At 55.8% G+C, this 12,754-nt stretch overlaps 4 protein-coding genes across 4 annotated transcripts; 1 reads left to right on the forward strand and 3 right to left on the reverse strand.

Moving 5' to 3' along the window:
- Positions 1–762: 762 nt before the first annotated feature.
- CORC01_02535 (ABC transporter) lies at positions 763–2,739 on the reverse strand (the record flags this gene model as incomplete). The annotated part of the gene is made up of 1 exon (XM_022614185.1): positions 763–2,739. One exon carries the CDS (start codon positions 2,737–2,739, stop codon positions 763–765), a length of 1,977 nt encoding a protein of 658 aa, XP_022479397.1.
- Positions 2,740–3,275: 536 nt separating this feature from the next.
- On the forward strand, positions 3,276–3,793 carry CORC01_02536 (proteasome maturation factor UMP1; the record flags this gene model as incomplete). The annotated part of the gene is made up of 2 exons (XM_022614186.1): positions 3,276–3,281; positions 3,356–3,793. The coding sequence occupies 2 exons, from the start codon at positions 3,276–3,278 to the stop codon at positions 3,791–3,793; spliced, it is 444 nt and encodes a 147-aa protein (XP_022479398.1).
- A 705-nt stretch (positions 3,794–4,498) lies between these two features.
- Positions 4,499–5,355, reverse strand: CORC01_02537 (uncharacterized protein; the record flags this gene model as incomplete). The annotated part of the gene is made up of 2 exons (XM_022614187.1): positions 4,499–4,653; positions 4,713–5,355. 2 exons carry the CDS (start codon positions 5,353–5,355, stop codon positions 4,499–4,501), a joined length of 798 nt encoding a protein of 265 aa, XP_022479399.1.
- Positions 5,356–9,552: 4,197 nt separating this feature from the next.
- CORC01_02538 (uncharacterized protein) lies at positions 9,553–11,886 on the reverse strand (the record flags this gene model as incomplete). Its single annotated transcript, XM_022614188.1, has 4 exons — positions 9,553–11,017; positions 11,067–11,431; positions 11,487–11,562; positions 11,618–11,886. The coding sequence occupies 4 exons, from the start codon at positions 11,884–11,886 to the stop codon at positions 9,553–9,555; spliced, it is 2,175 nt and encodes a 724-aa protein (XP_022479400.1).
- Positions 11,887–12,754: the final 868 nt, after the last annotated feature.

A 12,754-nucleotide genomic window follows, 5' to 3' on the forward strand; every position in this document is an offset into this window, starting at 1 on the left:
GGAGGCTGGGGAGGCACAAAGAAACCGCGTGGATGGGCAATCACTCTGCGCCTTTCTCTTTCTCTTTCTCCCAGCGCATCCGCGAGTGTCGAGGGGCAACAGGGCGGATCGGGGACTTTGATCGCGTTGGCGGGGCAACGGGCCATGGGTGCATGGGATTCGTGTGGTGTCCCGGCTGCGAAAAGCGGGTCTGGACATGGGGGCTGAGCCTGATGGCGGGATCCTCGTTACCTCGTAGCGGTTAGCGGCTTGCTAGCGCCTCTGGGACCCGCTGGCCGTTCCTGAGCCCCGTCGCCCAAAACGGATTGGAGGTGGGAACAGACATTTTCGTCACTCACCTTATACCTTGCACCTCATGCACCTCATCAGGTCACTCACTGCTGGTCTCCGCCGGAATCTGTCAACTGTTGCACCCGGGGGCACAACATGATCTTTGCGCTATAACGCAGTCAGGTAAGTAGGTAGCTTTGACAGGCCCACGATGGAGGAGAGGAGTGAGGGCTTGGATGATTTCTTTTAGCATTCAACGTCCATCTTTTCCAGATGCGACTCTCTTTAAGATAAGGTATCTATCCCGCATGGATGATGTGCAGCTCAGCTCTGGGGTAAGCTTTCACCTACTTCTATATCCACCAAAAGTCTATTCGCGTTCCCTTCCCTCGTACTCTCAATGCCATTGTACTTTTGATTCACATGGTTCCCCACTGTGAATTTTCTACAGAAAAACATGGGACTCGGGCTCGGGATATGCGAACCCTCCTCTCACACGCCCCAGAGCGCCCTCCACCGCTTCTCATCCGTCCTCAACGGCCCATCAAACCGTCCAAACCGCGCTGGCAACCCTTCGTTGGCCTCAGGCAGGCAGATCCATTCCCGCACGCAATCCGGCACCTCCTCTTTGATGTGGCTGATGCAGATCAACGCCTGCCGGTCACTCAGACCCTTGACCCTCACTCGGCCCGTCTTGGCGACCTCGCTGTCCACGATGCGCTCCCCGCTGTATGCCTTCTCTTCCCCCCAAGCGAGAAAGAGCATACACTTGTCCCGCACCGCGTCGTCCATGCCGCTGAAAGCCTCGTCGAGCACCACCACGTCAGCGTTCTTGATGACAGCCCGCAGCAACAGCGCGATCCGCTGGGCGCTAAAGGATAGGCCGCCAAAGAGGTAGTTGTCTGACCAGGAGAGATCATTGCTGCTGCTGCCACTTGCGGTGGTAGAGGAAGCCTTTTGATATCCCGGGTTGAGCTCCGACGTGAACCATTGCAACGTCGCCTCGACTTTGCCGCGTGCTTCGTCGTCGAGGACAGGGATGCCTTTGAACGTATCTGCCCAGGCGTTCTCCAGGACTTGTCGAACAGTCAGGCCGCGGGGCATGTGCTGATGAACCTCCGGACTCGAGTGTCCAATGCGTGACTGTATGTCCCAGAACGTGACAGGTCGTTGGCCAGAACCAGGTTCGGGTAGTCTGCTTCTGCCGAATAGCTTAATGGGAAGAGAATACGTCTGAGGGTGGTCGGAGCATAGAAGCGAGACGACAGTGGTCTTGCCCGACCCGTTTGGACCAAACACGCCCCATCGCTCTCCTCTCCGGACAGTCCATATCAACCCGTCCTTGGGCCCAGACGGCGTGTCCTGAGACCAGTTGCCCAGCGCAATCTTGCTTCCATACCTCACTTGACAGCCATCCATCTCAACCAACGGCTCACCAACAGCCGTCTCCGCAGTCGACAATTTAGTAGAAGCGGCAGACTTAGCAGCATGCAGATCCTTCTCGCTCGCCGCCACAAGCCCGTCCCCTTCCACGCCCTTGGCTGTCAAAACCTTGCCCATCTCCATGAGCGAGTGCACAGGAAGCCTCTCGTCCTCCTTCAGCCCGCCCTTCCAAACACCCCGAACATACTTCCTGAGCCCCTCCAGCACCTCGGTCTTGGGACCCATCGAACCAATCTGGCAGTCACTGCGCAAATAAATCAGATGTGTGATCCACTCGGGCAACGGATCCTGCGGCCGCGCACTGAGTACGAGCCGCGGGCTCGCCCGCTCAGCCAGCACCCTCAATACGGGGCTCAGCGACGCCACCGTCGGCGGATCGAGCCCCACAAACGGCTCGTCTAGCAGTAGCATCTCGGGCGTCGCCAGCAGCGCCCTCGCGATGCGCGCCCGCCTCCCCTGCCCGTTGCTCAGGAACGCGACGGGTAGATCCAGCAGCGGCTCCAGCCTCAGGTCCGCAACGACCCTCTCCACGAGCGCCCGGGGTATCAGGTCCTCCTCACCGGGAAGCGTTTCCAGCGGGTTCAGCTCCGTGTTGCCGAGAAGATAGTCCCTCAGCGAGAAATCCGTTTTCTCCCTCCTCGACTCGTACCGCGCGGCGAGGTACGCGCTCGTGGTATGGCTGGCACCCAGCCCGTTGTCGCCGTCAAAGCCGACGTACTGTATCGCTTTGTTCGCGCTCCGTAGACGTGCGGGAACTTCATCGGTGGAGAGGTACGGGTACGTACGCGCCGTGGGCGGGATCGCAAGGTGCTGTCCCCTGAGAACCTGCAATAGCGTCGTCTTCCCCGAGAGCGAGGGCCCGACGATGCACCAATGGCTCTTTTTCTCGGCAAAGGAGGGCAGCTCGAGGTTCAGGTCGGTGAAGAGAGGCGGGTTCGGCTGCGTCGTGTGAGTGTTGGGATGGTGGCGGTAGAAGGAGCCGTTGGCGATCCTCAAGATCGGGGGAGAACGATTCGGTATCCGCATTGTGTGTGTATGCTTTTGGGTGGAAGAATGAATGAGTGTGTGTATGCGCATATATACTCAGCGTTGATCAACCACCATTTTCCTCATGTCGTGGCGTTCCGTGGCGTGGGTGTTCACTCTGTGACTCTACTCCTCTCCCGAAAAGCCCGGGGCATCGGCAAGAGCAGCTTTCCCCGGACTTTTTGTATGTAAACGAGCTGCGATCTCGGTGTGAAGCTCGGCCGTCATCGCCCCACCCGTGTGGATCCCATGCTAGGCCGGGGAGCGGAAGGAAAGACGGACAGGGATCAGGTAAGCTAAGGCTAGGTTGTTGCCGCGCCTGCATTTCAGCCTGGAAGTCACGTGCATATTTCCCGCTGAGGTAATGGCGGGATTGGGTGGGAGCAGCAGCAACACAGGGCGGACAGCTCCAGGCACATCACCGAAGCGCAAGCTCCCAGAGTCGTCACTCAGTCATCCAGCTCAATACCCATCAAACAACCCCAAACAATCACCCTCTTCCCTAACCACAGTCCACCGCAAAAAGGATATTCAAGATGTCGGTACGTAATTTCGCCCATCTCCTCATGTCCCATTCGACTCCTCCCCAAAAGCTAACATCAAACTCCCCTTCCAGATGCGAATCGTCCCCGCCGCAAACCAACCCACAACCTTCGCCGCCGGTGCCAACGCCCCCTCGGCCCCAGGCGTCCACGACACCCTCCGCGCCGGCGTCGGTCAGAGCGCTTACGACGCCAAAGACAACGTCGCCGCGAGCGCCCACCCCCTCGAGTCCCGCCTCAAGAACTGGGAGGCCACGCAGGAGGGCATGCGCATGGAGACGCTTCGTCGCACATTCGGCCTGGCGGAGCCCATCCGCCGCCAGATGGAACTCAAGATCACTCAGAACGGCGAGTGGCGGCCCCTCGCTCTCGGCGGTCAGAAGGCTAGCGTTCACGAGGAGATCCTCCGCGGCAAGGACGCGAGCGTCACGTGGGAGGATGTCTACTCGGGCGAGGAGAGCGTGGGCATCGTTGGCATGCACGACGAAATGGAAAGGAAGCTCAAGATTTGAGGAAAGGAAAATGAGGGATAGAGAGACCGAGAGTAGCAAGGCTCCTGAGTCCGAGAGACGGGAAGAGGACCAGGGTTGAAATTGTATTACTACGACATGCGTCACGATTTGTGGACGGCGCGGCATAGAGGACGCAGCATAGGGGATGCCAAAGCCATAGAAGGAATTTCTTACAGCGTCCGAGTTCAACGGGAAGATGGAACAGAATGCGTTCTACTATCCTATGGACAAGACACCCATAGATGGTGCGTGGAGAAAGAATCAACCAGAACAAATACACAAAGCTATGATACGCCGCCGTACTCCTAATGTCCCCTTATTGTCTTCGCTCTTTGTAATACGCTCGGTGGATGTCGGGGTGGCCTCCAAAGAGAGAGAGACACACAAGACATGAGAAAAAAGACCCGAAGCAACACCATAACCGAAAGCCTCACCAGGCCGGCCAGCCCATCCGTTCTGGGCACATCTGGAATTGCATGCATTGTCGACACCGTGACCCTAGCCAGGCCCCTGCCTCTTTGTATTGTGTACCATGCAGAGCGCTCAAGCCAGGTCGATCCAGGGAAGTCCTTCCTCGCCCGCTCTTCTTCCATGCATGTCATTCTCCCCCGTAGAAAGGAATGGCTCTTGTTGGGCGGGGAAAGGTTAAAAAGGAAAGGAGTGATGATCGCAAGAGAAAAGGCCCAGATCTTTGGACCGTTTCGTTCATAAGATGACACAGCATCCACCGCCACCTTCTCGGTTACGGCCACCGCCAGAGGTCGACTTGTTGCCGCCCTTGGGTTCTTCTTCCTCGACGATATCGGCTGGCCGGACAGTCATGTGTACGACGTTGGCTGCCTCTGCGCTAAAGTGGTATTCTACAACAATGTTAGAAACAGTATCATTAAGTAAGATGCCGCCGTGAGGGAAAGCCTACGTTTCAGTTGGTCCTTATCGTCCAACAGCTTTCCGAAATGAATCAAACGGATGCTGCTGGGGCTCGCAGGCTTGGCATCCCATTCTTCACGCCACTCTCTTAGAATGAGTTCCTTTAAGGTGTAGACACTGATTGTGAAAGGATCCTTCTTTCCCGCCTCGGTCAATCCAGGAACATTGACGTTTCTCTTTGTCAAGTACTTTTCATCCAATTTGTAAGGGTGTCGTGCACCGGTAGTGAGCAACAGCGTGATGTTGCATACCGGGCCATCTGCTGGGGAGCTGCTGACGGGTTGGACGTCATCAACAGAAGGGCCGATGGCCATGGAGTCATCTTGGGTCTTGGTCGCTGGTGAGGAAACCGAGTCCTTCTCCTTTCCTTTAGTCGACTGCTCGATTGAATCATCGGCGTCGCCCGTCGTCGAATTGCCGGCTTCGAGCTGTGTTGATGCCGCAGCGCCGGATGTCTTGTTTGATGAAGTCGTCGTCGTCATCTTCGTTGCGTCTACGGCCGCGACGCCGGCTTCCGTCGACGAGGCCTGCGGAAGGTTCTTCATGGGGATGGTATCCTTTGGCTCAGCCGAAGAATCTTTGAGTGGTTGGCCGACGGTCGTGTTGGCGTCGGCAGGCTTGGTGTCGGTCATTGCGGATCACAGGCAAGGACAGCGGTGTCGAGCCTCGGGGAGCGCGGATTCGCGGTGAGTGTGGTTGGAATCGATTCGTGTGCAATGGCTCAAGGCATGCAGCAGGTCGCGAAATAGGCGAGGTTATTTTGACAGGTGGGATCTCAGCGTTCCGCGGAAGAGAGTCGGGGGAGGATGAATAGCAGGCGTCGGGTGAGACGGTCAGACGCCAAGGCACAGCGACGCAAAGACGCCGGTCGGGATGGTACCAGTTGGCGTGGGTAGCGAGGCCGGTGTTGTGGCAGTTGCCAGGATTGGAGGGGGTTTCGTTCAGGATGTTGGACGGGAACGCTGAAGGCGGAAGCGGATGGGAAAGGCGGGTGATCAGTGCATCTAAGGCGTGGGACATGGACCAGTCCAAAAGGTGGGAAAAAGGAAGTAAGGATAAAATGGGGGCCCGGAGCCGAGTTGGAGAAGGACGGGACCTGGAGAGGATGTCGAATGGGGGGAGATGGCTTGACGGAACTTGGTAGCGCGGCTCGTGGCTCGTGGGCCGTGGACCGTGGGCCGTGGTTGTCTCTCTTTCCACCTGCAGGCTGGACTCTCCTCACTACAAGCGTTGGGCTCGGGTGGGTGGTGAACTGGGCAGGTTGGCTCGGCAATGATTCCGTTCCAAGTTTCGCTGGGGGCGGAAATGTCGCGGAGGGTGCCAGGTATGCGTAGTGTATAATTATATGAATGAGCAACGTAGGGAATGTGAAGTGAGAGGTAGGTGCTGCCAAAGTAGATGGTTATGACTGCGGTGTTTCGCTGCCGAAGCGGCGTTTAGTCGTCCTTTGAATTGTTGCCTCACTATCACGCTGTCCCAAGCAGAAAAGTGCCTCGAGGAAAAGGATGGTGGTCCGAGGTAGTCTAGGTAGAGCGAGGACCAGACAGGGTGGTGCTATAACGATGCACCTGGCAATCACGTCGTCTCCCGTCGAATTTCCGAGCGGTCGGTATCAGTCGAGTCGTGCAGCCTGTTTCGTCTATGAGGCCCTCCTTGACAAAGCTGCTACGGTAGCGGCGGCGGCGATGGCGATAAACGCGGCGGCGGCGGCGGCGGATACCGGCAGCAAAGGGCGCGGCCGATCAAGGGTCGAGGGTGTTGTGGAGAGTGAGTGGTGTCACAAGCTCTCTCTCTCTCTCTCTCTCAGTCATCAAATCTCGGTTGCTGGTTCGTGACTGTTGACGTGTGCTGTTGCGACAACCTAGGTAGCTGCTCAAAAGCCAGAGCGCAGGAAATGGCCAGAATTATCTCAAATCGAGACAAAGTGGGAAGCAGGAAACCTACACTCAGCACTGTAATCGTCAGGAAGCTGGAATGACGATGGGTTCTCGATGGAAGTACAGCGAACGGCGTGGTTGCCGTGTTTTCCCTCTGAATCTTCCTTTCTCACTCGACTCTCTGCTCCTTGCAGGCAACGATTCTTAGGTCGAAGTATGCTTCTTCTGGTGGGAAATCAATGCGAGCAGGTTGTCGAGGAGACGCAGGTTTGAAGAGAAGGAGGGAATTGGCGGTTCACAAATAAGGTAAGTGCGAATATCCGTACACATGCATATCAAGAAGGAACAACACCATGAAGCTTGAGGGGGAAACATCGACCCTCTCCAGGTCTTCCTTCCCGTACGCTTTCTTTCCCAAGCCCTCAATTCCAGCGCTTGTCCAGATCGTTTCTCCTTTTCGAGACCTGACTGTCCCCCTTCCTCGATACCAATACCAATGTTTTCACGCCTGTTGGACTCGGCCAAGGCTACCGTCCCAGCAGCCGTCGCTAAGTCGACCGCGGGGCCCACGGATGCAATTCCCCGCCGTCACCGCTACAGAGGAGGACGCTATCTCGCAATGTGACACATTCTCAACCGCACGCACCGTCTGCATTCCTTTCGTCCCCCAGATCTGGGCGTCTCGCAGTGGAAACGGGAACGGGAGCGAGGGAATGGAAAGGATCAAATGGCACGACGCCGTGATATGCACGCCGTGACGAGCGAGTGCGCGCCGATACCGCTGTCAAATTTCCAACAGTCAGTGCAATCGCCACTAACTAAGACCAACCACCAAGTACTCCCTACAACAATCACTCATTCCGTCTGCAGCCAGGCGCCTCAGTAGTCGGTCGAGTCTGCGCCTGTTCCGCTACGTACCCACCGATGGACCTCTTTCACCGGTTCCCCTTCTTCACAGGGACAGGCCAACCTGCGGTCCCCCGACATGGCGCCCCGTATCTGGGCATCCGAAATCCCCCCCCTCTTCACCCCAAGGACGGGAAAAGAATATAGACGTGCAATGTTTCAGCAGCACCCCGTACGTGTGTGGGAAACAGATCCTTGTCGGGGCCATGGCAGGCAACAAAAAGCTGAAAGGATCGGATACGACCTCGCAGCATTACGAGAGGGAGGATTGGCCTCGTCACCGCTTTGTCTCTTACCCGTTCTCTGAGGGAGGCACCATCAGATCAGTGTGTAAGGTGTTATGTTGATGTTTCTGAAGATGGGATAAGACTGCCAGGAACCCGAAACTCTCCTCAGGCGTACTTCGCGCGTCGCCCCATCGCCGTATTTGACACCAAGAGCGCACGCAGCACGGGGGGAGCCAATGTAGTGCACGCACTTACTCAAAACTCTCAGGGTGTGGAGAGGAAGCAGTCGAAGGCAGGCACGAGCTTTCCCCTTTCGACCTGGTGCCCTACTGCCTACAGGTGAAAAGTGAGGCTCTTGTTGCCAATCTGCTGTGGTGGGAGGATACTATCCATCGAGCCTATCGAGCAATTCCAGATTGATGTGTCGACGAGGAGTTGAAGACACAAGCCATGGATAGAAGGGTAGAAGAGCAACCGTGAAATGTGCCACACTCGAGGACACTCACTTCACAGGCCTGCCGCATCCAGACTCCCCAAGCTTTTCTGACCAGATCGGAGGCGTTGTCGTCGGGCGACTCGATCCATCCACGGTTCCAGCGGAAAGGACGCCCGGGATTCCCAACCAATCCCTTTGGAGGTAGCAGACGGTCGAAGATGGCCAGCCATGGTCCACCGAGGGCAGCCCGAATCTCCTTCTCCTTTGGGTCGCTGTTGACGTCGGTTCAACGCCATTGTTGGCATCCTTCGTCGGGGCAACCGGGAACGGATGCATTGAACGGTGTCTTGCATCGTAAACGAGCAGAAGATGACCATCTCCCATCACATCTCTTCCTTCCCCTCAATCCAACAACTTGGAGAACGAGAAAAAGAAAAGAACCAACAAAATAAGAAGAAATAGCCCAACTCCACTGTCCTTGAGCGGTCCATTCCTTCTACCCCGGGTCCACGGATCGACGATCTCTGTCCGGGCAAAAATCGCGGGGTGACGAAAGAAACAAATAGGAACCCCCCGCCCGCTTGGGCTGCAGACCAGCATCCAGCCCCAAGAAACCGGTCTTGCGCCCGAGTCTCACTTGTCATACCCGAGTTGTCAACCACACCGTGAAAAAACAACAACAAGTAGACAGCCGCACAAGCTAAGCTTCCTTTGCCTTGTCCAAGGTATCCAAGCAGGCGCGGCACCTCATAATTCAAAAGCCGGAGCCGGTCTTCTGCGCCGCCACATCTCCCACTGCTCTTCATTTTCCCTTATTTACCTCCCGATATACCTAAATACTGTCCTGCCCCTTCATCCGTTCCTATCGACTGGATGCTCTGGACTCAACTCAAGGTTCCGGCCGTCCCCTTAGACTTCCCGTCAGACCCGCCGCTAGACAAGATCTTGTCGTGCGCCCGCATTGCAGAACTTTGGTCTCGTCTTTGTCTGAACCCTCAAATGGCTGACTTTTGTTTCCTTTGACCACACCGCAAGCCCTGCTGAATATGACTGCCACCTGCTCACACATGCACCGAAGAAGTTGTTGGAGAGATTGGTGCCAGAAGAATGTGATCTGCAGGTTTCTTTGGGTTTCATGAGCTATTCTTTTTCTTCCAGAAAGATGACCACCAAAAGAAAAAAAAAACCAAGTACACAGCCTACGTATCCCCAGGGGCGCTGATATTAGTTCAGATTAAGTTTGGCTTCCCTGATTGCGTTGTCGAATTGACCAATCGTCAACTTTACCTCGCGCTGCCATTACTACAATATTGAGGATAACCTTTTGTTCGTATTCTACAGCAAAATCCTCCCACACTTTGCCTGGCTCATACCATACTCTTTTCAGAGTACCAACAAGTCACCGTTGCTCCCTTGCGCCGGCTGCACCACCTGCTGCGGTGCGTGCTGGTTGACCACATAGCCAGTCTCGTATCCCCCGGTTTCACCAAACACGTCTCCCTGGTCGATCCTCATCGCCGCCATCTGCTGCGGTCCGATGCTGTTAAAGTACGCGTCGGCATCGTTGACCGCCTGGGCCAGGTTGCCCCCGTTGGCCGCGTCGTTGGCGACGTGCTGGCTATGCATGTTGTAGTCCTGCGCTTGTCCGCCCATGCCCAGCATGCTCAGGCTCTTTTGGTTCTCAATCGACGTCGGGAGCAGGTGCTTCTGCAGCGCCGGCGAGTCTGTCAGCTTCTTTGGCCGCGCCGAGCGGAACACCGTCTGCACCGGCTTCAGGTAGACCGTCGCGAGCGTTCCCACGTTCAGGCACATTTCCTCCAAGGTGGCCGGGTCGAGTCGCTCGGATTCGGCTGTAATGGGCGGCTTCTCTCCCATGACGATCTGCTTGGCTGCGGCCATGTCGGTCGACAGCAGTCGCCAGTACATGTAAGCTCTGTCTCTAAGATCCGGGTTGTCCGTCTCTTCGGTCGCCCACTTCAAGACGCGAGGCACCAGCTCTTGACCCTTGGTCGGTCTCTGGATAAAGAGCTTGACGGTTGCCGTGAGCAATGCCAGCTGCACTTCTACCGGCTCTTCCGCAAACGAGTACAGGAAGTCCTCCAGGAGTGCTTCGCTGTTCTCTATTCTGTCTGCGTACTGTCCAATAACCCAGACCATGGCAGCCTTTGCTTCCGGCTCGTCAAGAGAATCCAGATGTTCGCAAAGGGTGCCGATGATTGACTCGTACTGGTTGGGATACTTGCGGAAGATATTCCTAATAACGACCGTGGCCTCTTGTACAATATACGTGATTTTGGTCGCTACCAGTTCGAGGAGCAGGTTGATACACTGCCGCGATGCCGGTTCGATCTTGATGGCAAGCTTGCCGATCGCTCGCACAGCCTTGCGCACAAAGTGAACGTCGATTTCGGTCGCGTACTCTCTAAGTTCGGTGAGAACCTCGTCGATGTTGTTTTCGTTGGCAAGCATGAAGATGAGCTCCAGCTTCGTAACCTTGACGTAAATGGGATCGTTGTACTTGCAAAAGAAGACGCGGATGTCGTTGCGCAAGACTTCAGGTCGACGCTGCAAAATCAAAAGAGCGTTGCGCAGGGCGAGATACTGCACTTCTGGACCCTTGGCCAGAAGCGTCACTAGCGGAGGCGATAGCTTCTTGCACAAGATGGCAATCTGTCTCTGGTCCGAGATGTAGTTCATGAGGTACAGAACGACACGGATACAGGTGAGAACGACGGCCGAGTTTGAATGCGACAGGCGCGGCGATATGCGCTCTGCGAGAAGCAAGGCTTCCCCTGACTCCTGGGGCACGTATGACATGAGTGCTTCGAGAATGTATGTTTGGCCCCATCTGCCATCGTGTCAGTAGTGGACTTCGCAAAGGGTTGGAAAGTACCTACTCAGAGCAGTCAGGGAGGATGGCTACCATCTTGGAGGCATTGCTGTAGTCAATTGTGAGCTTGATGGCGTCGCTCCGCTCCCAAATGTCCATCAATGATGCTAGCGCACTAGCCACCACAGTGGGGTTATCGTCTCTTAGAAGCGTATTAAGCCTGTCGATCAGATCTGAGCCCTCGATCATGCGCCGATCGTGGTCGTAAAGCTTTGCGACACAGAATGCGGCCGTCTTTCTTACGTATGGATCCGCATCCTTCAACATGTGCTTGACCAGAGGCACAGTCGCCTCGACAAATTCTCGGACGTGTATGTAGGACATTGTTCTCAGGGCCAGCGCTCTGACCAGCGGGTTGTGATCCTCCATATCCTTGGATGAAGTTAATCAACCAACATCTCAGATTAGATCAAGTTGCCACGCTCACCTGCTCCAGCACGGGAATAGCCTGAATGGCAATCTCTGGTCGCATCCTTGCGTAGTTGACCAGGAACAAGAAGCACCTAAACCGATCGTCAACAGATGAACGCCCTGTGAGAAGCTACTGAAAAGCCGTACATCTTCTTGATCTCCAGACTCTGAATATGCATGCAGCCGATGATGTCGGGGAACAGCGCGACCATGTCGTTGTTGCTCATGGTCATGTTGGCGACAATCTTCTTCAGAGCAATCTTCTTGCTCGCATAATTCTTGTCCTTCTTGCCGCCGCTGTTCAGCTCCAGTCGCAGTTCCGCGACTTTGCCCTTTGAGGTTGTTAGTTTATTGATATAAGTCGGCGGGGGTACGTAGGCCATAAACATGGCGGGCGACGCATAGGAGGATAGCATTCAACGCGGGACTTATGAGGTGAAATGGCGGCGATTGCGCCGACTGATGAGAGGGGAAGCTGAAGCTCGAGGTCGCGAGGCACAGCAAGGCTGATATTTGAGACGGCGGGGAAGATGGCGCGTGGGGACAGCTTCCATATATCAAGCTCCAGTTGTCTTAGACAAACATCGGAGGTTTTGGGTACACATTTCATGAAGGATGCCATCCAACAGAAAGACATGTGCAGAGGGAACAAGAGAGACGAGGACCGGATCTTACCCTGGCAAACAACTTGGAGTCTCCTCCACCCTGTGCGCTCGACATGATGACGGCTTCTCCTCGTATCAGACACAGCGGTCGGTGTAGTGGTGCGTAATGCGATTCTCAGACAGATCCCTCCGAACGGGTCTCCGACAAGCTCTTTACCGGTGCTTGATCGCGTCGTGGTGGGCGATAACACCCCAGACCCCTCACGCCCAGCTGCGCGATGTATGTCGACTTTGGCTTCCCTGTACTAGGGCCAAGCCACTCGATCGAAAAGTAGTCGCAAAAATTGGCGGGAAGACGCAGTGCTTCCTTGACTTGTCTTGGATGGTGGGAGGGGTGTAGAGGCAGAAGGGATGTCACATGCGTCGTTGGTGCCGGGGGGTTGCGGCCAATCGAAGAGGCTGCTGATCGATCAGCGCGTCGTCAAGCTGAATGCCGGACAACCCTCTTGTTCTGCGCCAGCTGCTGTGGCCGTTCGTCTATCGAGGCGTGGGTTCGGAGGTTCACTTCGTTCAGTGCAACAGTACGGGCGCGGTCTGTCGTCGTTCGGGTCTCGCGGGCAATCCGGGCTTCGATTTCTAATTGCTAAAGGGGAAGGTCAACGTTGAATCCCAAAGCTCC

Source organism: Colletotrichum orchidophilum (genome assembly GCF_001831195.1).
Source record: "Colletotrichum orchidophilum strain IMI 309357 chromosome Unknown Scaffold_14.1, whole genome shotgun sequence".
Taxonomy (NCBI): Eukaryota; Fungi; Ascomycota; class Sordariomycetes; order Glomerellales; family Glomerellaceae; genus Colletotrichum; species Colletotrichum orchidophilum.